The sequence below is a fragment of the Mustela erminea genome, chromosome 14, assembly GCF_009829155.1.
Source record: "Mustela erminea isolate mMusErm1 chromosome 14, mMusErm1.Pri, whole genome shotgun sequence".
Lineage (NCBI taxonomy): Eukaryota > Metazoa > Chordata > Mammalia > Carnivora > Mustelidae > Mustela > Mustela erminea.
The window spans coordinates 81,827,254-81,854,403 of record NC_045627.1 but is presented as its reverse complement, the minus strand read 5'-3'; the positions used below and the strand labels follow the sequence as shown (position 1 = coordinate 81,854,403).

The window sequence follows — 27,150 nt, the reverse complement described above, 5'->3', positions numbered from 1 at the left end:
TAAGATATTTCTTACAAAGACGTAAGTCAACAAGATGGGAGCTTTAAAGAGTTTAATATATGCAACACAGTACCTGAAAATAGGCATTTTCACAGAGAATATCATAACATATATCCAGCGGGTTATTCACTTTGTCCCGAGGCACAGTTTCTTTAGAGGCTGGGGTGCCTACTGGCTTTTCGTGGGACAAGCTGTGCAGGTAGTGAGCAGCAACGGTCCAGAAGTGTAGCTCTGACTCATCGCCATAAAGCCTGAGAAGGGTGACACCAAAGTCCCACTGAGCGCACACAGCAGACTTGGGCGTGGACAGGGGCTCTCCACAAAAGCCTCAGGGACCAGGAACATAGCATCTGGGATGCTGGCCTGTGCCTGGCAGGGTGACAAAGGAAGCAGCCCATTCTCCAGCCCTAATTGGGTTGTCTCAGACAACCCAAGAGCCTGAGGGCACAGCCCCTTCACACCCAAACCCCCCTGTGCTGTGTTAAGAGCAGCATGATGGTTCCAAGGTCTGGGCATTGATTCACCGGCTTTGTCAGGAGCACACACACCTTTTAACCTGGACCACAGCTTCACATTAAGGAAGAAGTTCCTCTGGGAAAATTGGCTAAATAAGGTATAGAAATATCTGCAATTTATTTTTTGGGGCATAATGGATGGAATTTCTTTTTGGTAAGTGACAACTTGACCATTCAAAGAGGAAGTACAGATTACTGCCTCTAAATATAATTTACTGGTATAACTAAGGACATGCTCTTTGTAACTGATATTTTGAAACACAAATTTTAAAAAGTTGTCTGTAGGAGGCAGCCTTTTTAGTAGAGAAGGCCTAGATCTCACATTAAAAATGTGAATTTTTTTTCCTATTTGTATTACTAGTTTCAAAATTAACTGTAAAGCAAATATAAAGGATGAACTGATACGTTGTTCTAAAATCTAAAAGGGTTTGTTTGGTGTTAACTGAGAACTCTCAATAAGAGAAATGAGTTCATCTGAAATTCTGTTTCTTACACAGAACACTGACTGTTACCTTGAAACCAGCAGGCATCTCTGCAGGAGAGTGAATTCTGGATCAAGCAAGAGCTTCTTGATGTCACTGTAAACAGGAATCCAGACAAAGGGAAGGCAAAATTTTTAATCAAACAATAAAGGAGATAAATTAGTATACTCTTGAAAGGGGAAATCACTCAAAATTGTTAATCTACTTAAAGTTTTGCTATTCCCTTTTTTTTTTTTTTTTAAGGATTTTATTTCTTATTTGACAGAGACACAGACACAGACAGAAGGAACACAAGCAGGGGAGAATGGGAGAGGGAGAAGCAGACTTCCTGCGGAGCAAGGAGGAGGGAACCTGATGGAGGGCTCAATCCCAGGACCCTGGGATCATGACCCAAGCCGAAGGTCATGACCAAGCCGAAGGTGGCTTAACAACTGAGCCACCCAGGCGCCCAAGTTTTGCTATTCCTGAAGTATTTTGTTCTTTTTTAACTAGTTAGTATGCTTAGAACTGACAAAGGAAGTTACTTTGCCGTGACCCTGAAATGACAAATGTTTTAAAAGGCTCACAGTGGGTCTAGGCCTGGAGAACTGGTACCTGTCAACCATCACAGGGGGTGAGGCTCTGATTCTGGCTTACAGTCCTGCAAGAGTTTAACTCATGGTTTTGAAAACATGAACAGCTATCTATCTCACTATAGGAATAAGAATGTCACTGTTGGCAAAATGACTTTGCTACTCATCAGAAACACTATGTACTTTAGAAAAGAGAGAGATTCAGAAACTATTCCAAAAACTATTTAAGGAAGAAAGACATGATTTTATAAACTGATATTCCTAAAATAGCCACATACAGAATATTCATAAATTGGGAGAGGGAAAGATGCTCTTTAAATATTTTCTACTTAAACACAAATGTTACTTTTTGGATACAGAAAACAATAATTATTTTGAATTTGGCATCAATAAAACATGGAAAATGTATTAAATATTGTGATTACATGTGATAGATTCTAAGATTGCAAAAATGTATTCTATTTAACCAAGAACTGATGGATCCATATGTTTCTACTTCCTTTGCAATATTATTCCCAATATATCCTTTTAAATGCTCTTGGCTCAAGGGAACATATTAATTTCTTAGAACTGTGTACACATAGCACCTGATGCGAAGAATTTATTTTAGAAAAGGCAGCTGCCACAGAAGAACCGCGCTGTGCATGGCCTCTAACCTGAGGAGCTTTGTGGGGCATCTGTGGTCGAGGCGGGCTGAGCTATGAAGAAGCTCACACCACAGCTTCCATTCCTGCACTGATACGGGACCACAGCCGTCTAACACTTAGGATCTTGGTGAAGGTAGATGCTGTCACCGTAACTACTAAATAATTATGTTTTCTACAACAGAAAGATTCTCAAGGGAAATAAGCTTCCAAACAGAATGGTTCTGAATAGAACCCTTCTCCTTGGGCTACTAACATTTTCTGAAACAAAACCTACTCTAATTTCAAAAAGCCTAAATGACTGTATTTTCTTTGTCATAGTCATACCCTCTATTAAAACATAGCTGGGATGCTTACTTTGATAATGAATTCAGCTGCTCTTGAAGGAGATTCTTTATTTCTTCATTTTCTGGATAATCACTGTGCAGAAAAGATTTTGAATAAGCTCATTCTCTTTCACTTACAACCACCTTTCTTCACCATAAAAAAAGTTGTACCAATAGAGAAATAAACTCACTGCAGTCTCTGGTTTGAAAAGCTGGTTATAGACCAAACAGCAATTACTCAAGAACCCACCAACCACCTTTCATGTCTGCTTTCACCTCGTTTAGGTAAAACAAAGGAATGAGTAATGAACATCTCTCTGGCTTTCAAGAAACCAGAAAATTTATCAGCGGGCTCTAAAAACCATCATGCTTAGATTCACGTTAATAAGAACCCAGCAATGACTGAAGGGATGTGCTTTTCTGCTCTGAAAAATGGACGTACCTTTCTCTAAGTAGATACCTCCTGAAGTATCCAGATACTCATCCCATTATTTGTTGTAGTCCCCTAACCCATGCCTATCTGTGCTCTCCACATGGCCTAAGTTCAGGAACGCTTGTCGGTTTAACTAATAACTACTAATTAGAGTTACTGTGAATATATTTTTGTAATGAGGCAGGCAGTAAGATTCATAAAACAGAAAATATCTCTGTAATAAGCTCATTCTTGCTGCTTTTCTCTTCTATATTTTATTTATTTGAGAGAAAGAGAGAGTGGGAGGAGGGCACACAGGTAGAGGGACAAGCAGACTCCGTGGAGCCTGAAATGGGGCTCATGGTTTGAGCTGAAATCAAGAGCTGGTCCCTTAACCGACTGAGCCATCTGGGTACCCCTCTTACTGCTTTTAAAAAGAATCTGAAGCCTGGCCTCAACTTCCTCTTGGCCTAACTGGCTCTCTTTGCACTCACTGTGCCATCGCCGTGTTCTGACTACAACTGCCGAGAGCAGCTCACGAACCCCAGCCCCACACCTGCCCGCTCCCAAAGACCCCAGCAAGGCAGGATGAAGGATATTTCAGTGCATCTACTATTTCTGCCTCAGCTTGTTTTTTTCCCAATCCTTTTAAATCCCAGAGTACAGGCGCCTGCTGGTTTTTGTGGGTACCCTTTAACCCCAAGCAAATTAAGAAAGGAAAATAAAAATGGTAAAAACTTACACCTGAGAAATGTCCAAAGAATACTGTCCATTCCACGGCTGGTGTAGTAAGAAAGCTTTCAAGGCAAGGGAGGCCCTTGGAACAAGGAGATAGGGGCACCACACAGGCTCTAGATAAAAAAAGAAAAAAAAAATTAAGTACGTTTTTTCTTTTAATAAAATAGAATTTTATTGTTTTGCTGTGAAGCTTCAGCTATAGCAGTTTACGGAAAAGTCAACAGACAGCGATGCATAAATCTGGTGGCAGCAGACAGTATATTCAATGTCACCGCTGCTTAAAGACAAACGGGCTAAGAGTGCAGAGATTCTCTTCATTTAACCTGATGAATAGCTCTTTCTTCCCCTCCTTAAAATTTAAGTGTCCTGTATGATATAAAAACACTGATCCTACATGAAAAGGTTTAATGCAATGACTCAACAGACACTAATAAAGCTCATTATTTTAAAATACTAAAAATAATATTTACTTGTATCCTCTTACACCGTTTGCTGTCTTTGCTTTTCTGAGACTATTCAGCTAACACAGCCCAACAACCCTGAGCTTGTCACTAGAGGTATCAGGTCACCCTGCTCAGCAAAGGCATCCTCAGGTCTTACTCACAAGGGCAGCTCCTATCCCCCGAGACCATGGGCCCTAGCATCCCCTACATGCAGCAGTGGGCTTACTTAGGACATAATAAACAAGATTTGCTTCTTCTTTTTTTTTTTTAATAACATATTCTAATTCAAGGAAGCCGAAGGCCCAAAGGTCCCAGTGCCCAGGCAACCGTGTTGTGGCTACCTAACACAGCCCGACCTGGTCAAATGCTCAACCAGTAGAGTTCTTCAGGACTTCATTAATTAATTTTAACTAATTAACCTTAATTAATTTTAACTAACTCAAATTTGAAAATACTTGATTCAGTCATTGGATAACTTTTACATCTACTCAGGGATACATAACTGTTTTTTCAGTTGTCAATTTTATAAAATCTAAATGCAGCTTAAGTATTTCTGCTGAAAAAATGCATCCCCTAAATTGATCCTTTTTTTTTTTTTAAAGATTTCATTTATTTATTTGACAGAGAGAGAGAGAGCAGAAGCAGGGGAAGCAGCAGGCAGAGGGAGAGGGGGAAGCAGGCACCCCATCGAGCAGGACGCCTGACACAGGGCTCAATCCCAGGACCCTGGGATCATGACCCCAGGTGAAGGAAGCCACCTAACAACTGAGCCACCCCAGCGCCCCATGATCCATGTTCCAATGTTAAGTACACCCTGGGTTCTGAAAACTGAGCATGCAAAACTGAAATTTCTCATCAGTAATGTTTAATACCGACTACAGGTTGAAAATGATAAAACTCTGGATATACTGGGTTAAATAAAATTTCTATTAAAATTAATTTCATCCATTTTTCACTTTTTAACACTGAGTACCAGAAAATGTAAACATATGTGGCTCACATTACGTTTCTGTTAGAGACTACTGCTTTAGAAACTATCATTGCATGTAAATAGCTAAGTATTACATCTTAGATAAAATATCTTATGTGGACTTTTCAGAGTCATAAAATGGCCAGAAATATTTCTAATACTATTTTTTTTCTGCACCCAAGAGTTTTAATACTGATTCATTAAAATCACTTAAACTGCAGTCCACATTCAGAGGTCCTCTGTTACTCCCTATCCTGAGGGCTATATTCTGCCTGCACTGGCTTCTCATGTCTCCTGAGTCTCCCTTAATTTAGAACAGTCCTCTCATCTTTTTATTTTTGGTCTTACACATGTTGTCATTTTTGAAAAGTCTGGTCTGTTCAGTGTCGTAGGAAATGATCTCCACTGAGCATCAGACTCAGGCTAAACATTCTGGGCAAGAAGGGGACACAGGGGATGTTGCGTACTTCCTACTGCATCCGGGCAGAGGGGGCATGTTAGCTAGCCACCGGGTAACACGAAATGTGGTCATCTGGTTAAGATGAACTCATGGGCTCTCTTGAAGTCAAGGCACCTCTTTCCCCTTCACAATTATGGCGAGATACTGTGAGACCGAATTTCCTATTCGTCAACGCCCTTCCACCCAGTGATCTAACACCCACCAGTGATCCTGGCTTGAATCAACTCTTACATTAGGAATGGGAATTGGTGATTCTCTAATTCTATCACTCAGTCTACATTTATCAACTGGCATTCTTCTGTAAACATGAGCTTTCCCTTCCTGCCCAGGCCCCTTCCTCTTTCGCTGGGAATATTACTACGGAATAATGGATCAAAAAATAAAGAAGTCCAGGGAGCCTGGGTGGCTCAGTGGGTTAAGCCGCTGCCTTCGGCTCAGGTCATGATCTCAGGGTCCCACATCGGGCTCTCTGCTCAGCAGGGGGCCTGCTTCCCTTCCTCTCTATCTGCCTGCCTCTGTCTACTTGTGTTCTCTGTCTGTCAAATAAATAAATAAAATCTTTAAAAAAAAAAAAAAAAGAAGTCCGACACTGCTATCGATACAAATGTTATTCTTGATGATGCTCAGACTGCCCCAGCTTTGGCAGCAGAAGCTTCTAAATGCTCGTTTCTGTATGTTTGTGACGGGCCCTCGCTGGTTTTTCAACTCCTTCTTTGGTTGCCGGCACCACAAAACGTCCCAGACTCCTCTTGCAGCTTTCTTGCCTCTGTCCTGGAGCAAACTGCCCAAGGAGCCCTGGTTCTTTTAGGTCAAGAAACAGAATTTATAAACCAAATCTGGGTGCTAAGAGAGTTTCCTGCCACTGAAATGTCATTGCTTCTATGCCTGAAATTAGTACACACAGCCAGGAAATAAAGAAATAACATTTAAAGTCAAATTCAGACCCACCCTGAAGAGCTCTTCCTCCTCACACACCCCCACCCCCACATCTGTGTCTCCCTCTTCCCTCAGTAGGAACTCTGGTTCCCCTAAATTGTAATTTATTTACTAGTTTGTTCCAGTCAATAATATGCGCAAAACCATTTCACTACGACTACTGCCAACTACTGAAGCTGAAAACCGCAGACAGCTTTTTTTCATCCTCAAAGTATGAACCACTAAGGGGCACTGTGGGAATCCTGCATTTCAGTTATGAGAACGCTTCTTACCAATTTGTTAATATGGTGAGGTTCAATGGTCTCTTTGTCCAATTTTAGGGTTTATTTTCTCTTTGATCCTTCTTGTTTTCATTATACAGTTGACCCTTGAACAAGGCAGGTCCACTTACAGATGATTTTTTTTCAATAAATACAGCGCAGTACTATAAATGTATTTTGTTATAATTTCAAATTATGATGATTTTATGAAAACCCCTTATGATTTTAATAACATTTTCTTTTCTCTACCTTACTTTCTAAGAATACAGCATGTAATACATGCAACATACAAAATATGTATTCGTCGGCTATATACGTCATCGGTAAGGCTTCCGGCAACGGTAGGCCATCAGGTAGCCTGATGTAACCTCATCAGCTGTAACCCCCATGTTGTTCAAGTCTGTATTTTTTTAATATGTACAACATTTAAATGACTCAAAAGCTGAAACTATATATTAGTGTATTCATTGAAGTTTCACCTCATCTTCATTCTTTTAATCTGTCTACCTTCTATAAATAATCATTTTCCTTAGTTCTTGGATTATTCTGGGTTTTTTAAATTGTCTTGTTTTGTAAAATAAGCAAACACCTTTGCAGACTATACACACTTGAACACTTGCATTTCTCACCTATTCATACCCTAGCACTCCACGGTTCACAGAGACATTCCTCATCTATTTAAGTGCTGCAGACTACTCCATTGTGTGGATGTTTCCAGATTTATTCTTTCCCCAATTTTGCTATGGTCACATATATGGATGCCCAAGTTAATGTAAATTCTTGGTATTGCAATCAATTAATATAAAAGGTAAATATACAGGCTGCTTTGCTAAGTAATGCCAGATTCCTTCCTACAGGAACTCCTCCATGAACACTGAATGTTTTCTTAGACTTGCAAGAGCATGTTTTCAAGCTCCTGAATTTTTATTAATCTGATAGTTGAGAAGCAGTTTCCTAGTGTAGTTTTCATTTGTATTTTTCTTATTATGAATAAAGTTGAGCATCTTTTCATATGTTTAAGGGCCATTTGTATATATTTTTTTCTTCTCTGTGGACAGTCTACTAAAGACTTACAAATACCTTCTCCCAGGTTATCATATGTATTTTGCTTTGCTTATAGTTTCTGTGCTATGAAAGGTTTTTTGGTTTGTTGGTTGTTTGGTTTTTTTTTTTCCATTTTCTATTCAGTCAAATTTATCTTTTACATTCAGGTTATAAAGGGAAGAATATACCTGGTAAGAAGGAGACTCACCTACATACCTACAGAACCATTTTTTAAAACCAGCACTGGAAAGTATAAAGGCAGGTTTACTTAGCACTTTCTCTCTAGTCATCCTTACTAGATGAGAACCAAGGAGCTCTCCAGCTCTCAAGACGACAGTGGCTGCTAGCGTTAGCTTACAAAATGTTTGGAAATAGTATGAGGGGACAAAAACTTAATGGTACAAATTAAGCTTGGAAACAGAGAAAGTTTCTGTGCTATGTGTAGTTTCTTAATCAACAGACAGTGAAAAGACACAAGAATGTTCTTAGAAAGCAGCACTCCAGAGTTTTTACATAACATGAGCAAGACAGCAATGACCAAGCCAGGGTAAACTGAGGGAAACATCTGATCTTTAAAAACAAAGGTGTTATTTCTCTAAAACAAAACATTGTTGATAGCACCCCAATGAGCATGAACAAACTGAGAGTGAACCCTATTCCCTCCTACCTTCAAATGAATTTAGATCTTTCTCCTCAAAGGCAAAGATCAGCCATGAAAAAATAAGAGGTGATCATCTTCCAGTTGGAGAAACTCACCTACAAACGCTCATTCACTTCTGGACATTACAATTCGAATAAAAAGGCAGTTGGCATCACTGTTACTTCTCTCCCACAGACTCTGCTTAGTCTGGGCTACAGCTCTCTGAGGTGTTAAGCAGAAATACACCCAGACTGTTGGCTGCCTATGTGACAGCCATGCAGAAAATCAGGAACCGAACAGCCAAGAAGAACAGTAGGAAAACTGCTCCTCCAGCACCTGGAGGTGGCCCACGGCACGGTAAGCAGGCAGTCTGGGAAGGAGAGGACCCTGCTTGGGTAATTTCGTCGCTGTGCTACAATGCGGGTGGCGGGAGGGAAGAGGGGAGATAAGGTACACACCTGATGTTTTGGGCAAGACCATTTCTCATTGTTCAGGTTGTTCCCTGCACTGCACTCTGTTCCCTGCACTGCACTCGGCTTAGTAACCCCAGATGTCCCCCCGCCCCAACACCTGTACATCCTGACACATCTCCAGACAGCCCAGATGAAAACCAGTGGAAATGAGTGGAAAGCAGAGGCAGACGAAGAGGCAAGCTGTGCATATAAACCGGACTGTAGAAAGCTTCTTTCTGTGGGGGCATGTTGTTAGGCAATGGCCCGAGCAGCTGCGAGGAAGTTGCACCGGACAGTGTCTAACACCCTGTGGACACGATGTAAAGTGTGTGGAAACTGCAACTTGAATGCTATTAAACAAGTCTCACCCTCTCGGATTCCTTCCAGAGGCTGCTAAAAAAAAAGTATTATGATTTTTTTATGCTGTTTTATGACCCTGATAAATAAGGTAGCAGACAAGAAGGGTTCTCCAACTCAAAAACAGGGATCCTCATCTACATGTGTCTGACCTTCCCGGTTACTAGAGCTGGAGGAGGGTTGAGACAGATGTCAACACAGGGCAGAGGGGGAGGAAGAGGACATCTAAGCTGTTCTAAGAAAACTGACAGACTTGACCCAGTATTTTAGGATATTTTCTACTTGTTATTAAGGAGAATTAAAGAAAATTTATTAAATGTATCACTGCATATGACCTAAAATGATTTTTATCCCATATCAGTAAGTCTAAACTCTATTTCTAATTCCCCAGAATAAAAATATATTGAACATATCTTTCTAAGATCAAGTCAGCATGTAACTGGACACAGAGACATCTGTTTGCTAACTCCGTAGTTACACATACCACCAGTTTTTATTCTTTAATATGTATCAAATGTTGTTCTGAGTTGAAAGGTCAATATGGAACTTCCCTGTTACTATTTCAAAAATTTTCCCTTTCTGGCTGAGGCTGCAGCACTACAGACTGGGTAGGAATGATTTTTTTTTAAACGTGAAAAGAAAATGTAATCTAAAATCTATCTGCAGGTCAGATGTTCAAGTATGGTGTTAATGATGGGCTCCAATTCTGTAGTCACTTTAAGAAAAAGCTACCCTGGCCTTGGTAGATTGAAATTTTAAATTAAAAGGGGTAGAAAAGCTTTCCAAACATTTTGATTACATTCACACACCTCTTTAACCCCGAACCAGTAGCTAATTTAAAAGGAAAACCACCCTTGAAGTTCCCTCCATTTCCTGAATAACTAAGTGTGCTTCAGAAGGAGGAGATGCTGCCACTTCCACAGCACCATTGAGCATCTCAGGCACAGACACAGGAAAGCATCACATAGCTTCTGGCTTCGCCGAGTGGTGGTCAAGGTCACAGAGGGGGAAGTGGCGGTCCCAAAGCTGCTAGCAGAGCTGGGACAACGACAAAAACTAAAGCGTATCTACCACAGCTTCAAGGGAGCCCAGCCGGCATCGGCAGTGACTTGGGAATGCCTTGAGTACAAACACAAGGGGAAACACGGGATTCTAAAATGTTACTGCCCCTGAAGGTGCCAAAGACCAATCCAACAAAGGTACACACAGTTCCAGAGAGGAAAGGTCTATGCTGAAACCCAGTAAGTGACTAAACAAGTTTCTTCTGAAAATTTTCAGCAGGCTGGTGTGTACCCCCAAAGGGATGCCTGGAGAATACTTAATAAAGGAAGTTTCTTGCTTCACTCCCATGAGGGTCAGAATGTCTGTCTCTACCCAAAAGGATCTTGCAAGGATGGACACTGCATTTCATCAGACAAAAGCTGACTTTCAAAATGACTGATGGGTGCATTCACAATCCTATTCTTTTCTTTTTTTTAAGTCACATACGAGGTTACATTTACTAAAATGTTCTTCATTCTGGTAAAAAATAATCTCAAAACAACCTTACAAAAAAGGTACAATAGCACAATCATCTAATTTTATTTTGATGGGCCATTTAACAAGTCTTAAGATAGGCATCAACATTCACGACACTGAGAACACTTTCCAAAGTGACTTTTCAGTGACAGATGCTTGCCCTTTTCTTTTTTTAATTTAAGTAATCCTACTGCCAATGTGGGGCTCCAACACACAACCCTGAGAGGAAGAGTTGCACACTCTTCTGACTGAGCCAGCCGGGTGAACCCAGCGATATATGCTTGCAAAAGATAGAAAGCGCATTATTAAAATAACAGTGGCACCTTATCACTAGATTCATGTCCTCTGATATCAGAGTTCTCCTAAATCCTGTTTTTTAAGAATTAAAAAAAAAAAAGAAAAGATTTTATTTATTTGAGAGTCAGAGTGTGCATGAGCTGGAGAGGGGAGGGGCAGAGGAAGGCCAAGAAGCAGACTTCCTGCTGTGCAAGGAGCCCAATGTGGGCCTTGATCCAGGACCCTGGGATGATGACCTGAGCTGAAGGCAGGCACTTAACCAACTGAGCCACCCAGGCAGCCCTGAGTTCTCCTTAAATTCTAAGTGAATCGTTTTTATGTAAACACCTTTGATCTTTGACAAAGCACTCCTCAAGGAGCACTTGCCAACCTGGAGACGGAGAATAACAAACATCTGCAGTTACAGAGTCCAGCATCTCAGCAGTTAAAACCCCTCAAGCTTGAAGTTAATCTATTTCCTTAAACTCAGATTGTTAGAAAGTAAGACTAAAATGAAACAGGAGAGAGCAGTCTGTGCAAAATAAAGAAGGCGTCACTGAGCCTTTCATTGGCACTCCGTACCGGTTAACTCTTGTTCATCCATTCTAAAGCAAGTGGACTTCATGGACATCTCCAGGACTCTGATACACCCGTCATCTGATGCCAAGATCACTTTATCTGATGTACACCAGTCCACATCCAATATCCGAAAGGTCACATTTCTTCCGCTTCTTAAACTGCTCACCATCTGAACCTTCAAGAGTGAATTTGGTGCTCATTTTCAGAAAGAAAAGGAAGATGTTTATCACAGACAATGCCATTGGCAAAGACCCAGTGCCAGTTAAACCTGAACAGCCTTTGGCAATCTCTCTTCCACATGCAGACTGCATTCTGAAGATCCCAAAGACAGTGAGACCACTAAAAGCCAGAAAATCATTTTAAGAAGTTTGACAAACCCATTTCATAGGTTTCATTTCTAAATCAGAAGGAAGAAAAGAATTACAGCTCCTGTGACCAGCAGCTCGGTTTGAGTGTCCCCTCAGGGAGCTGGGCCTACCTCTTTAGTATCCCACACTTCAGCGCCATCGTTGTACATGGCTATTAATTTCTGGTTTCCTTTACCGGGAGCAAAACGAATCTTCCTCACCCAGCTTCGGTGTGTAGGTATTCCTCTGAAAACAGACAAACAAAAACAAGATGCCAATATGACGTAGAGTAATACCTGGTCACTGGAAACGATGTCCGATGACTTTTTCTAGGTCTGCTTTTGACAAGGTCTGGTGACGTGAGAACCATTTTGCTTTCAGGGAGAGGGGTCCCATATGACAGAAAGGGTCAGCCTTTTAATGATGAGGGAATAATGCCCCAACACTTCTGCATGGGCCACTTGCAGGGAAGTGTCTCTTATGAATGACTCAGAGCCTGGCTAAGCTCTTCCTCCCAAGTTGAGGGACAAGAGACCCAGGGTCTGAGCTATACTTGGTCATGTTTAATGATCCTACTTTAGCAGGGTCATGAGCCTCCAATGCAACCATATCAAGAAGTTACTTTTTTTTTTTTAAACAAATAATATTGCATCTTTTTAAAAGATTTTATTTATTTTATTTAGAGAGTGAGAGAGAGAGAACAAGCAGGAGCACGGGTAGGGGCAGAGGGAGAGGGAGAGAAGCAGACACCTCGCTGAGCAGAGAGCCTGACAAAGAGCTTGATCTCAGGACCCTGAGATCATGGCCTGAGCTAAAACCAAGAGTCAGAGGCTTAAACAATGGAGACACCCAGGTGCCCCAAATAATACTGCATTCTTCTTTTTTTTTTTTTTAAGATCTTATTTATTTATTTGATAGAGAGAGATCACAAGTAGGCAGAGAAGCCTGCAGAGAGAGAGGGGGAAGCAGGCTCCTTGCTGAGAGCAGAGAGCCCGATGTGAGGCTCTATCCCAGGACCCTGCGATCATGACCTGAGCCGAAGGCAGAGGTTTAACTCGCTGAGCCACCCAGGTGCCCCCAAATAATACTGAATTCTTAATTCATACCTGGATACTCTGCCTTTCAAATCCCAAAAATTTAAATTTCCATCCATATCTCCAAGAACTAATGTGTCACCCTTCCAAGCGATGCAGGTAATACTACCCATACTTCCCTAGAAAACAAAAGCAATAGATACACATAGTTTTCACCACTTATAAGCCATCATAGCAGAGTAATGTTTTTACTTAATAAATATGACAAAATAATAAAGATATTTTAATAAAACTTAATTATAAATGGTTTTGCTTTGGTATGTATGCCATAAAATACTAACAGACTTGGGACACTAAAAGAGCTACCTAGCTTATCAATTTCAACCATAAAGAAACCGGAGATTTCAGTTTGATGGCCATTAAGTTATCTGAACTAAATTTGTAGAAAAGAGGTGCTTTTTGAGGAAGAAATAACTTAAAGAAAGCAAATTAAAAGCAATAAAGAGAAGAAAAGAAAACCCTTTCTAAAGGGCCCTTATCTCTAACTTCTCACTCACTGCAAAAGGATAAATCAGTCTGTTCCAGAAGAAACTCAGAGCTGTTCCATAATTAACTGTGCAGCAGTTTTTCTACTGAAAAGAGGATCCAGAGCTTCCCTGATACCTTCTGGAATAATGACAGTAAAAAGATACTGTAGATTAAAGGCATCTGCACAATCTGAATGCACAGAAGACGCTGCAAAGACATACGGAAACCCAAGTATAAGAATGAAACAGTACTGAGGTAAGTCCAAGGGGAGGAGGGGGGGTAAGGAGGGGAGAAAGGAGCTTGCAGCTCTATCTAACAAATGCACAGAGATAGCGTGACGAAGACCTTAAGAGCCTGGGCTCTATAGTCAGCTACTGGGGATCAGATCTGGGCTTCATCCTGTATATTTGTTGTGTGGCTTGGGGCACATTTACTTAATCTTTCTGAGTCTTAGACTTGTCATCAATAAAGAAAGTTAAGCTCATGAAACTTGAGGAGTTCCTATTAGTATTAATACATTTATACAGGAAAGGGCTCAAAACAACGCGTGCTACACAGCAGTCAATAAACTGCTCATTATTAAATAATATTGCTCAATTACTTTTTTACTTATTAACAGAAATCTTGTTTGTTGCATTTATAAAACAAAATAAAAATAAAAATCCACATGATCAGTTCATAGTGGGAAAGCTCCAGGATGGCCAAACAGACTGTTAACAGACCGGTCCATGCATCAAATATTACACAAATCCTCGTGGTAGTCAAGAAATTAAAGAAAAAAACTGGATTAAAAATGAGAATTTTAAAGAATTCAATAATAAAAAACTTAGAAAATTATGTTAAATAGAGTTCTATATAATATGAAGCCACACTTCAAGATGTTATTTCCATTTTCCTGACCACAATAACAGAATGTTTAATTCAAAAGTGGCCTTTCAGTTTACTTTTTTAGCCTTGAAAACTTCCACATTTTATAATCTTACTTCCTAACCTCTAAAACTAAAAATTAAAGCTTAAATAAGCTCAGAAGTCAGCTTGTAAGTGACATATTAATAAGACTTATATAATTAAACAATCCAGACCTTTCTACCTGAGGGTTTGTTGATAGGATACAAACCATATGCAGACACCAAGGAGCTTTCAGAGGATGTGGCATAAAGTCGCTTTGTGGCTCCAAATAATCCCAAGAGAATCAATTTAAGATTAAAACTCAACAGAGTATTATTAGTTGACACTGTTATGTTTCTGTACATAAAATGTGATGTTCAAAAGATCAGAAGGCTGACAGCAACATCGAGATACTCATTCCCTCCCACTGTTTCAGTTTTCTGAATAAAGACAGTCAACTACAGATGCTCCAAAATTTAAAATATGCCAAGTTTTCCTCTTCTTTTTACCATTTTTATATACTCTATAGCTCTGGGGCCATAATGCAGAGGGAGTCAAGTCAAAGCAAATGTTTAATACTTTATGTTTGGGAGGAGAGTAAGATAAATACTGGATTAAAATGATCAAACAAAACCTCTGCCTAAATTCTATATGACAGTCCCTAGGAAATATTTAAATTACAGAAAATAAAAATAATGAACCAAAGCCAATTTCTCGTGTATTATTCAGTAGCTGTTCAAACACCTTTCCCTAAATATGCACTAATTTCACCGGAGACTGCATCTATATTAGGCTGCTCATTCCCTGAGAAAGGAAAGCTGCTTCCAGCTGTGGAATAAAAGGCTCTGGCAGGCAGCTAGAGACCTGCTATACCCTGACTCTGGACCTCCACAAAAAGAGACAGAATCTTAAAGGCTGTGAGGCACAATTACCATCCCGAAAGAAACTTCTACAAAAAGGAAAAGTAGGGTCTACAGTCTAAAAGCTTTAAACTTTTTCTGGGATAAGGAGGAACTGGCATCTCAAAAAATTACTGGATTGTTTCTACATCCTAATCGCAAATGTAAAGTGATCAGAAACAGACAGAGCTGCCTGTGCGAGGTGCTGGAAGACTTCAGGTAAGGCCTTCTCCGCTGTTCTAGAGCAGGGACTCTCTATATTCCCAAGACAGCAAATTGTATTTCAAAGGACAGCTACACTAACACTGCAACTAATAGGTCTGCTCTCCTTAGCAGTTTTTCTTCCGATACACATAAAGTAAGTTCCTTTTCCTATTATGACCAAATACCAACCTTTCATATTTGCATTACTACTTTCACCTTTCAAACTAGTGACATTAGAGAAAGTTCAAAACAGACATTACTAAGTCTCAGATATGACTTGTTCTATATAATGGTAAAAAAAAAATAGTAAAAATGAAACTTTCACATGTTAATTTCCATTTTTAGTAGAGAAGGTGGTCTGGATGGCCTCAACTCTTCTCATGTTGTTTTTAAGGACGATGTGGCAGCAGCCTCTAACAGACCCCCCACTGATCCTGCCCTGTGATATTCATGTCCCTTGGCATCACCTCCCAAATCAACAGGACTGACCCGTGAACCAGCAGCACTGAGGGAACGACAGAGTGTGATTTCTCAGACTGGGTTCTAAAAGACACTGTAGCTTTCTCTGTGTTCTCCTGGATGACTCACTGTGGGGGAAGCCAGCTGCCATGTGGTGACGACACTCGGGCAGCCCTATGGAGACTGTCCCTGCCAGGAAGAACTGAGGTCACCCACCAAGAGCCAGCATTACTTATGGCCAGGTGAGTCAGCCGCCCTGGAAGTGGACCCTCCCACCCCAGCCACCGTCCTGAGCCACCTGCAAGATTCAGGGGTTAGCATTCAACTGAAACTGTCTATTTTTAGATGACATTTTAAATAAATACATTTATGAGATCATCTCATGCCTCCACTTAACGATTATAACAGTACTAGTTAACAAAAACATCTTCTCTATCCATTAGAAACAACCTATAAGATACATGTGGACACAAATTACGAACTAGAGAACCTCAATCAGAGGACTTTACAAGGTCCTAGAAGGACATATATAAATTAGTAAATATTAATAATGCTACTGCACCTACAACCTGATTACTATTACCCCAAAATGATGCTAGACTGTAAGTCAAATCCTCCAAGGTAATGCCTGAAGTGGAAAGAGGAGAGATCATGGAATCCAACAGCCAGACCTCAGTTTAAAACTGTCATGTCACTAAGCTGGGTAACACCGAGAAAGCTACTGATTCTCCCTTGATTCTCTCACGGTTAAAATGGAAAGAATTCGTCATGGATTATTAAGGGGATAAAAAATAAGTAGCACATGGTAAGTATTTAATGTAAGTAGTCACAATGTTATTCTCTAACAGTTTAATCAATGATAATATCTCCTTAAATAATCAAGTTTATTATTTACATTAAACCTTCCTGGAATAGCTTCACAACTTGACTATGGCTTCACTGGAAATGGAATCAACAAAATCTTGGATAAGAACCCTTCATGAAGATGTAATCAAGAGTTGGACTCACATCTGGTGGAATCCGAGCACTATCTTTCACTGAGTTTCCTTCCACTGTGAGATGATAGACTTGGCCGTCATTATCAGTAAACACAAAATGCTCCCGGGCAGAGATGTTCTGACTGAGTTCAGATTTACTTTCTGCCTCCTGCAACAAGCTTTGGAATAGAGAGGAATAAGATAAAGATATTTCTTTTCCCTAGAGCGACACACACATTAATTAACTTGCCCAAAATACAGATGAATTAATAAGAGGTCCAAAACTATTTGCCTAAAAAGAGAAAAAATAATAAAAGCACTGACACTAATCTTTGCCCAACTAATAATAGGAAAGCACAAACTACACCCAACAGGTCATATACCCCAGACAGAGAGATGTAGTCATCTAGACTTCACACAAGAAACTTGTTCACTGTTTCTGCTGCAGAAAGAGAGGCCTTACCTTTACCCATCATTCTCGCTGAGGTTTTTTTATTTGTAAAACTGCTGGGGATAGAAATGGGGACAGTCCATATAAATATAGCTTTTGCTACACATTTGCTTTTGTGTCTAAATGACAATATGATCTACCTGGATGTTCACGCAACATTCATTTGAATTCCAGAAGCCGAAGTTTAGGGAACAGAAGAGTAGTAAGAATGGTCATGCTTGTTAACGGATGCTGACATGAGGTTATTACTGTACACATTACTGACTGCGCTAAGCAGTGAAATAATAAAATTAGCTCTTCAGTTGTCCAGGTATGGACTGAAATACAAGGTACTACTGATGCCTTTGGATGGCACTTGGCAAGTTCCCCACAAGGACACTGGTATCACGAATGAGAGAGGCAGGAACCAGCACACCGCACCTGATTACGGAGGACTCCACGATGCTCAGCTCTGTGTCTGACACCACAGTCTGGCGGGCCATGGCCTCTCGGGTGGCCAACTGTTTCTTTCTCAGGCTCTTCAAGTTGTGAGATGGGGACCACTCCTGAGAAGCAAAGACAGGCACACCTACAAGTGCTCAGTTTACTCCTGTCCAACAGTCTTTCCAGAACAGCTAGGCATTCTCGCCACTGCTTGGCATCACTTATTATTACTGCACAAGAATTTATAATTTGTTCTTAGGTTTTATCTGTTTATAGAAAGGCTGTACAAATGCATTTTAATTAGTGCTTAAGGCAGATTTTAATCCTCTACCCTCCACCTCCTTCTACTTCTAATCTTTTATGAGACCTTAAGGTAGAAGAGTTTAATGACAAACTTCCAAAAGCTCTAACTTTTTGATGCCTTGTTTTTTGGTTTCTTTTTACAAAACGAAAATAATAAATGCAATTATGGTATCTTCTCTTCCCTACCTCTAGCCGTCCCCCATAGGTGCACAGGGTGAGATGATCACATTCCTCCAACCACGGCTCACTGTCCTCCAGAGGCATCTCATATCTCTCACTTGACTGATTTATTCTTTTATCTTCCCTCCTATTCTAATGCATTCAATCTAATAGCCTCTCATGTGCATCAACTCTTCCCAGTAGTTATTTTACATGCCTGTATTCATAACTTACATAAATAGGGCTTCGTCATAGCCCACCGTCTCTAACTCTTTTCATTCAGCACAGGGGCAGGCCCATCTCTGTTGCTTGTGTCTGCTACCGAACACTGCAAGAGCATCCGCCAGCCTGTAGTCTACCTGTTCTCCCAGCAGAGAACACCTTGATCGCCTCCAACTCTCGGACAAACAACACTGCAGTCAATAGCCCCTTGGAAGCTCCTTTGGGACCAGGGGCTAAAGAGCTGGCGCCCAGGGGATGTCTGTTTGCCCAGGCGCTGTCAGTCTGCTCTGCAGAGCACCTCACCAGTCTGCACTCCTCCCCGCAGTGCATAACGATTCCTGCAGCCTGCACTACACCCTCTACTACCTCATCTACCTGCACTAAACCCTCATCTGATGCCATCTGGCTTCCCAGTTTCTGTTAGTTTCAAAGTTACATCCTAGTTATTTTATGGTTATTTTATTTTGCCCATCTCTAAAAACTGCTGAGTTTGACTATTTCTTCATATGCTTGTTGGCCTTTTAGGTTTTTCCACCATTCGTGAACTGTTCATGTACTTGGGCCCTCTTTCTACTGGGGTTGGTCTTTTCACTGTGTATGTGCAGGAGTTCCCATAACCCTAACTCCCTATAGGGATTAGTCCTTTGCTGGTTTCAGATATTGGCAAATTTCTTTTTCCAACTTGTCTTCTCTCTCTTTTTTAAAAGAGCCTGAATTAATTAATTAATTAATTTGATAGCGTGCACAAGTAGGCAGAACAGCAGGCAGTGGGAGAAGGAGAAGCAGGTTCCCCGCTGAGCAAGGACCATGATGTGGGACTTGATCCCATGACTGTGGCATCATGACCTGAGCCAAAGGCAGGCGCTTAACTGACTGAATCATCCAGGTGTCCTCAACTTGTCTTCTCTATTTAACTTTGACATTGGGGTCCTTCATTGAATAGAAAGCATCAATCTTGATTAATTAAATACATTTTTTCTTTTTTTGCCATTTGGTTTGAGCTTCTAATGTCCTTTCCTGCTCCAGAACAGAAAAATATCTCCTATTTTTTACTATATTAATTATATAGCTTTATATTTTTACATTTAGGTCTTTAATCCCATGGAGCCCACTTCTGAATATGGTATTAGGTAGAGATCCAGTATTTTTCTCCATAAAGTGAGCCCATTTTCTCAGTATTGTCCTCTCCTTTTTTTAAAGGTTGAGGTAGCTCTTATGACCTTTATTCTTTCACAAATCTTTTTATGTTTATCATGTTCCTTAAAATATCAAAGTAAAAGCTTAACTGGAATTGCACTAATGCAATATTTGCTTAACCCATCCAAGAAAATAAGGGTTATCACCAGGTACTTAGATCATCTTCTTTCTCTCAACACACATTTTTAGCAAGGAAATAAATGATAATAATGATTTCAACTCAAGCTAAAGAAAAATATTCACCACATACCGAACATGCCTAGATACATAGTTGTTCAGTTGTAACTTACCAAAGCAGTTACTGCAGGGAAGTTTTTGGACATTTCTCTAAGAATGGTACAAGTCCTCACATCCCATAACTCCAGGGGTTTATCTTTGAATACAACTGCCAAATACTGCCTAAAATAAACAACATTATTAAATACACCCCCTTTTGCAAAATTTTTGCCATAAGTAATACAAATAAACAGTTAAGTAAATCAGAAAAGTCGCATGATTTATTCTAAACACAGACCATATAAATTAATATTTAGTTCTCATTATTAATAGTCATTAAGAAGGTAACACCCTAAGACAACCTTTGAGAGCCATAGAGCCACAATTAAGCAAGGAGCCCAGGTCAGAAAAATGAGAAAATTTATCAATTTACAGTAACCGTCCCAGGGCTTCATTTTCTCATACATGACATGAGAACACCACTATCTATCCCAATGGATTGGTGTGCAGGTTCTGGTAAAAATTAAATGAAAAGATAAAGTTTTTCACAAAGTTCCTATCATGCTGACACCGAGGAAAGGTGACTGAGCAGGAAGATCCCTATATCCTCAGTGTACGAAAGGCCTTAGGTTCTCTCGCTCAGGACAAAGTCTGCCACTTGATAATTATGTGGCCTCAGATAAACCACGTAATCTTTTTGAGTTTTATTCTACTTATCTTTATAATGGTGTTCATAACATCTGACTTACTCCCTCACTAAATGCTCTAAGAATAAAAAAAGGGAGGGAATAGCACACATGAAAGAATTTTATTATATCATTATGGATTATACAAAGGCAGTATGTTACATTTTTTATTATAGCTAACATAAAGGCATCTAATGGCTTATACGTAAATAACTAATGTAAGACAGAATCCGGTAAATGCTACAAAGATTCACTACGAAAGAGGAGATTTATTTTGACAACTGGGCAATGGCATTCTAGGCAGAGTTACAAATGTGACAAATGGCCAAGACAAGAAAGGACACAGAGTGGGGGAACCTGCTACCTGAAAATGTAGAGCACGTAAGAGCATTCACCATGAGAAAGAAGCTCGAAGTGTGAATCTGGGATCGCATTATGAATATGCCATGCTAGGTTGTGCAGAGATTCACTCTGCAGAGAACAGTGGATCACTGAAGGTTGTAAAGTAGGCGGGATAAAGTGCTCAGCTGCTTTCGAGGTATTAACGTAGCAGGTGTGTATAAAGTCAAGACTGACTGGAAACAGAAGAGACTGGAATCCAAATAATTTGAGCAATTCTCAAACCCTGTAATCTCAAGAATCTTTCACATTTTTAAAAATTACTGAGGACCTCCCCCAAAGAACTTTTGTTTATGTGGTTTATAACAACTGACATTTTGCATATTAGAAATTAAGTCTAATAAATTAAAAACTATGCTTATTAATTCATTTTAAATTAAAGAAAATAACTAGCAAGATGGTAGATTTAAATATAAGCCACACTGATAATTATACTCACCATGAATAGTTCAAACACTGCAATTTGAAACACAGATGACCAAATAGGAAAACAAGCCCCAACTACATGCCTTCTAGAAGATACCAACTTTAAATGTGAAGACATAGATCAGACACAAGTAAAAGGTAAGAAAAAGATGTACTATGCAAACACTAATCCAAAGAAAGCTGAATGGCTATACAAATTAGACAAATCCAACTTACTTCTGAATAAAGAATAGTACCAAAAATAAAGAGGATATTTCACAATGATAAAGAAGTCAATCTAAAGGACATAACAAACAATACCAGATATGTACATACTTAATAAGAGCTTTAAAATACCCAAAGCAAGAACATGAGCTCTTCAAATGAAGCCCAGAATAAAGTTAATTTCAACACTCATCATTCAGTAATAGATAGGAAAGCAGGCAGAAAATCAGTATGAATATGAGATCTGAATAACTACCAAACCTATCTGAACTGACATTTATGAAATATTCTAATCACTAACAGCAGACACTGAGAATACACAATCTTTACCAGTGCATATGGAACATTCACTAAGACTACAGTCTGGGCCATATAACAATCACTTTAAATTTAAAAGGACAAAAATAACATAAAATATGCTCTCTGACTCTAATGGAAACCATAAATTAACAGAAAGGTATCTGGAAAACCCCTAAACATTTTGAAATTAAACAATGTATCTATAAATATTTCATGGAAATTTAAAATTATTATAAAGTGAATTAAAATGAAAACTCACCATATCAAAACATGTAGGTACAAAGAGTAGTGCTTATGTGACACTAAGTGCTTATATTAAATTTTAAAGAAAAGCCTAATTCAATCATCTAAAGTTCTATCTTAAGAAACTAGAAAAAAAAAAAACATATTAAACCAGAAGTAAGCAAGAAAAAGAAAAAAAGACACCTATGGCATTCAATGAAAAGAAAACAGAAAACCACAGAGAAAAACGAGAGAAACTAAAAGAGTTTCTTTGAAAAGATCAACAAAACTGACCAGTATAATTTACTGATATGAGGAATAAAATAAAATAAGATAATATAAGGTCAGATGAAACTGACCTTAAAAGATTAAGAGAATACCATGAACAAGTTTTTAATCAATAAATTCAACAATTCTGATGAAATGGACAGATTACTTGAAAGACACTAACGAAACACAGTGAAACCAACCAATCAAACCTTAATAGTCCTGCAGCTATGAAAGAACTGAGTACGCACTTAAAAACTGTTCCACAAAGCAAGTTCTAGGCCCAGGTAGGTTCACTGGTGAATTCTTCCTATTTCAATAAGGTATAATACCAATTCTACACAAACTCCTCCATAAAAAAAAAAAAAGAAGAGGAGGGAATATTTCACAACTCATTTTACAAGGTCAACATTACTCTGATTCCAAAGCGAGACAAGGATATTACATGAAAACTGGATCAATATGCTTCATGAGCACAGATGTAATAAAATATCAGCAAATCAAATCTAGTAATATATCATCACCAAGAAGAACTTATGCGAGGGATGGAAAGCTGGTTTAACATACAAAAAATCGGTCAATGTAATTCACCCCATTAGGCAACCTTAAACAAAAATCCATCATTATGAGGATGTTCCTAAATACAGAAAAAGCATCTGACAAAATCTATCAGTTATTCAACGATACAAAGTTTCAGTGAACTAGGTATAGAAAACTTCTTCAATGTAATAAAAGTCATCTACAAAAAAATCTACGGACATATTTAATGTTCAAAGACTCAACACTTTTGCAGTAAGATCCAGGAATAGAACAAAGATGTCAGTTCTCATCAGCTCTATTCAACATTGTACTGGTGATCCTACTCAGTATAGCACAGCAAGGGGAAAAAAGGCCTACTGCCTAGAAAACAGAGATGCAGAAGAGTCTTTACTGGCAAACAACATGTACGTCTATAGAGAAGATACTAAAAAATCAAGAAAAATGCAATTAGAAATAATAATTAAGTTAGCATGGTCATGAGGTCAATACCGAAAAATTAACTATTTCAGTATACCAGTAATGAGTAATTGGTAATTGAAATTTAAAAAAGGAAAAAATACATGTATAATAGCACTGAAGAAAAAAAAAACAACAAAAAATAATTACCAAATGACAATGAAGAAATAATTACTGAAAGGCATTAAATCCCTAAATAGGTGGAACAATACACCATGTTCACGAATCACAACACTTGTTAAGACGTCAATTCTTTCCCACATTGGTCTGTGGATTCAAAACCCCAGGAAGCTTTTTTTGGTAAAACTGATAAGCTAATTCTAAAATTTATATGGAAATGCAAAGGTCCTAGAAAAGCTAAAGCAATTGTGAAAACTATTTTAGAGCTTACTCCTTCCTTCTTTGTTCTTCCAATTGGTTTTCATCCAGTCTCTGTTTAATAATCGTGCTTTACATGTATTTTCCCTTGGAATGAAAAACTCAGAAACTTACTGAAATTAAAATAGGTCTAAATTACAAACAAAGAAAATCAGTTCCTTGATTCAACAAACCCATGTTGAGATAGAAATGCATATGAATTTCACTAGATAACAAATCTTCTTGGTGACAGGCATTTACATTCCTACTGCTATAGCAGAATGAAACAGGATTACTGGTTTTACCAATATAATGAAATTTTTTTTTTCATTTTATTTTGTTTCTTTTCAGGGTTCCAAAATTCACTGTTTATGCACCACACCCAGTAGAATATTAAGATTCATACGAAAGTTATCTCATCTTTCTAAAAAGTAGTAATTAAAAGCAACAGCAGTTTAATTTTGTGATCAAAGTATTTTCTTGGGAATGGCTGCAAAGCACCATTTACTGTCACTAAGAAATTCTATATGCATTCTAGCACAGTCTTACTTTCTTAAAGATTAAAAAATATCCTTAAGATTCTATTGTGGTAACACCACAGATTTCTTTTTGGTTCACACTTACTTCAAATGAGATACTTTAATCATTTCGATGGGTGATTCATCATTGCCTCGTTCACCGCGAAAAGCAATGCTCCTACCTTTAATTGCAAATATTAAAGAAAATGTAAAATATCAGATGAAACATCTAAGACACAAAAAGCTATACACACCAAAGGAATCTGACCAGTGCTGCCTCTACTCTCCCATTCATTCTTCTACTTGCTTCTAAGCTCTTTCAAGTAATCTAAATTCAAAACGTATTCTCAAAAGCATCATCCTTGAAGACCAATAATATACTATTTGTATTCAAATATCTCTTATAAAATGATATTTTCCTTTGTTACAGAGTTTCTTGAATATTTTCAGTGGTTTCTTTCAAATAGTTATATTTTAGAAATTCAAAAACACCAATTTCCAGAGTTTCAATACATCTATGGTAAAGAAATGGTGTACTGGGAAATGACTGCTATATTTAAAGTGACAGAAACACTCTCATGCTCATAAATACTAACCAGTAGGGAAAACACTCTTTAAACAGATTTTTTTTTTTTAAGATTTATTTATTTATTTGACAGACAGAGATTACAAGTGGGCAGAGAGAGAGAGGAGGAACCAGGCTCCCTGCTGAGCAGAGAGCCCGATGCAGGGCTGGATCCCAGGACCCTGGGACCATGACCCAAGCCGAAGGCAGAGGCTTTAACCCAGGCGCCCCACTTTAAACAGATATTTAAGATTTTCTCTCCAAGGTACATTGCTCAACTGAAATACTTTTGACCTGTTCCTATCGAAAGGTCTCCACAGACTGAAACTAGGGAATGATAAGAATTAGCTAACTACCAAAGAAGCTAAACGGTCTTCTCTAATTAAAAAAGGCAAATTCTACTTTACGTCTCAACAAATACATTTTTGTAACTTTTCCCGCATTTTTATTTACATTAAGCAAAAGAAAGCACGTTCAGTTCAGTGGGGTTGAGTCACGCCTCCCCACTCCCCACTCCCCACTGTCGAATGGGGCCCTGCTCTTACTTGCCAAACACCCGCATCCTTTCCTGAACATCCTTGTAAGACAGCTAGGAAAGTCTATAACCTATGAACTCAAATATTAAGCAAGTTAATTTAACTTGAGTTAAGCAAGTTAATAACTATGATTTACAAATTTGTTGCTCAAAAATAAATCTGTGAAAGAAAGATTTTAAGTTATCTAACAGGTCTGAGCTGATTGGAAAAAATAAAAAAGGAAGCTTTTTTTTTTTTTTTTTAAATTTTGAAGTGAATGATACTAGAAAACAGCAGTTTGCCCCTGGGCTACCATGTCATCAGAGAGACCCCAATACAGGGCAGATCACTTCCAACGAGACTAGAACAACACTGGACTGATTTCAGTGGGGTTAATTCTTGAGGTTTAGTGACATACTCAGTAAGTAAAAACAACCATATAATGGAAATACATATTGAGAAAATAACTTGATTTACTACACGTGCACACACACATATATCCTAGGATTCAAACTATCTACATATATTCTTATTGCTACACCATTTTAAAGAAACACTACAATTTTGTTACAAATTCTATTTGAAGTCATGTAGGTGTCATAAAATAATTTGAAACTCTCACCTTATTCTATCTCGAAGTTCGTTTTGAAATTCATTGAGTTATAGGTTTTTAAACAATTCTGAACAAGTTACTTTACTGGAATGCCTCCTCCTGGAAAGTCTCTCTTTCCCTCTTTAGACAGAGACTATCAAAAGTTTTAAATTTGAGCTCTTAAAGACAGTCCTTACTTAAAAATTTATAAAGGTTTTCCTAACAAAGGCCAAAAGTTTTAGAAGAGAAATCTAACAAAGCCTACCACAAAGATTTGTGTTAAAACCGTGCAATGTACTTAGAAGTGATACCCTACGTACTTATGAATCTGTCTGTTGAGGCTAATGGTACTCCACTTGCCGCGCACTCGGGTTTACATAATGTGCATACAAACCACCACCAGGAGCCTTTTCAGGGCAATTATTTCAGAAAAACAACAACAAAATGAATATACAAAGAAGATCTAAAAAAAACCTTACAAGTTGAAAGAAAGTTTTCTGGAATACGTTCTATACATAGCAACATCTTTGACCAATATGGCAAACCCTTTCCAATCTTTTAGTAGCCTAAATACACAAACCTGTGGGAAGATCCACCAGCTGAAGTTCATTTCTCACTAATCCCATATTGTTCGGTGTTGAAGTAGCAAAGGAAAGAAAACCAGTCAAACTTGTCCATTCGATACCCCTAAAGTGAGAAATTAAATAGAGTTCAGTCAAATACCCTTTTTTTCTGAGCAACTTATTTGAAAAATAAGTTTTTCCTACGATCTAAATTCTATTATACAAGTTAATTAAGAATATCAATATGACCTTTCATTTGAGACTAAATTACCATATGTTTCCAATATACACATGAAATTATTTCTAATTCAAACCACTTTATCTCCACATGTAATGGGGGGCGAGAGAGTTTAGTTGCCAGGATTCACAGCAGCATTAACATGACGATCAAAATCTGGCAGAGAAGAGAGTCACATGTTGCAGTAGTGTTCAAGAATTCCATTCCTTAAGAAAGAGTGGTATTAAAATATTCTGAGCCCGACTGCTTAAAGATGGGTACACTGAGGAATTTATCAAATTTCCTATTTGGTTAGGAGGGAGAAATTCCTGAAGTAAACAATTCAAACTGAGCAATGAGATTTGGAAGTGGCTGACAATTCAAAATGGTGT

The 27,150-nt window shown here is 38.7% G+C and overlaps 1 protein-coding gene across 5 annotated transcripts in view; it reads right to left on the bottom strand.

Moving 5' to 3' along the window:
- Positions 1-27,150, bottom strand: part of WDR11 (WD repeat domain 11) — a 65,328-nt gene that overhangs the window by 11,931 nt on the left and 26,247 nt on the right. For all 5 annotated transcript variants that reach the window (XR_004278530.1, XR_004278531.1, XM_032312216.1 and 2 more), the window contains exons 12-23: positions 26,559-26,665; positions 24,413-24,488; positions 20,006-20,114; positions 17,832-17,956; positions 16,992-17,139; positions 13,078-13,184; positions 12,103-12,217; positions 11,628-11,799; positions 3,694-3,802; positions 2,571-2,633; positions 1,028-1,093; positions 74-251 (exon numbers count right to left, since the gene is read on the bottom strand). Coding sequence is in view for 3 of the 5 variants with exons in the window: in XM_032312216.1 (XP_032168107.1) it covers positions 74-251; positions 1,028-1,093; positions 2,571-2,633; positions 3,694-3,802; positions 11,628-11,799; positions 12,103-12,217; positions 13,078-13,184; positions 16,992-17,139; positions 17,832-17,956; positions 20,006-20,114; positions 24,413-24,488; positions 26,559-26,665 (1,375 nt within the window). In the remaining 2 variants the exon portion in view is untranslated. The remainder of the gene's footprint in view (positions 1-73; positions 252-1,027; positions 1,094-2,570; positions 2,634-3,693; positions 3,803-11,627; positions 11,800-12,102; positions 12,218-13,077; positions 13,185-16,991; positions 17,140-17,831; positions 17,957-20,005; positions 20,115-24,412; positions 24,489-26,558; positions 26,666-27,150) is intronic.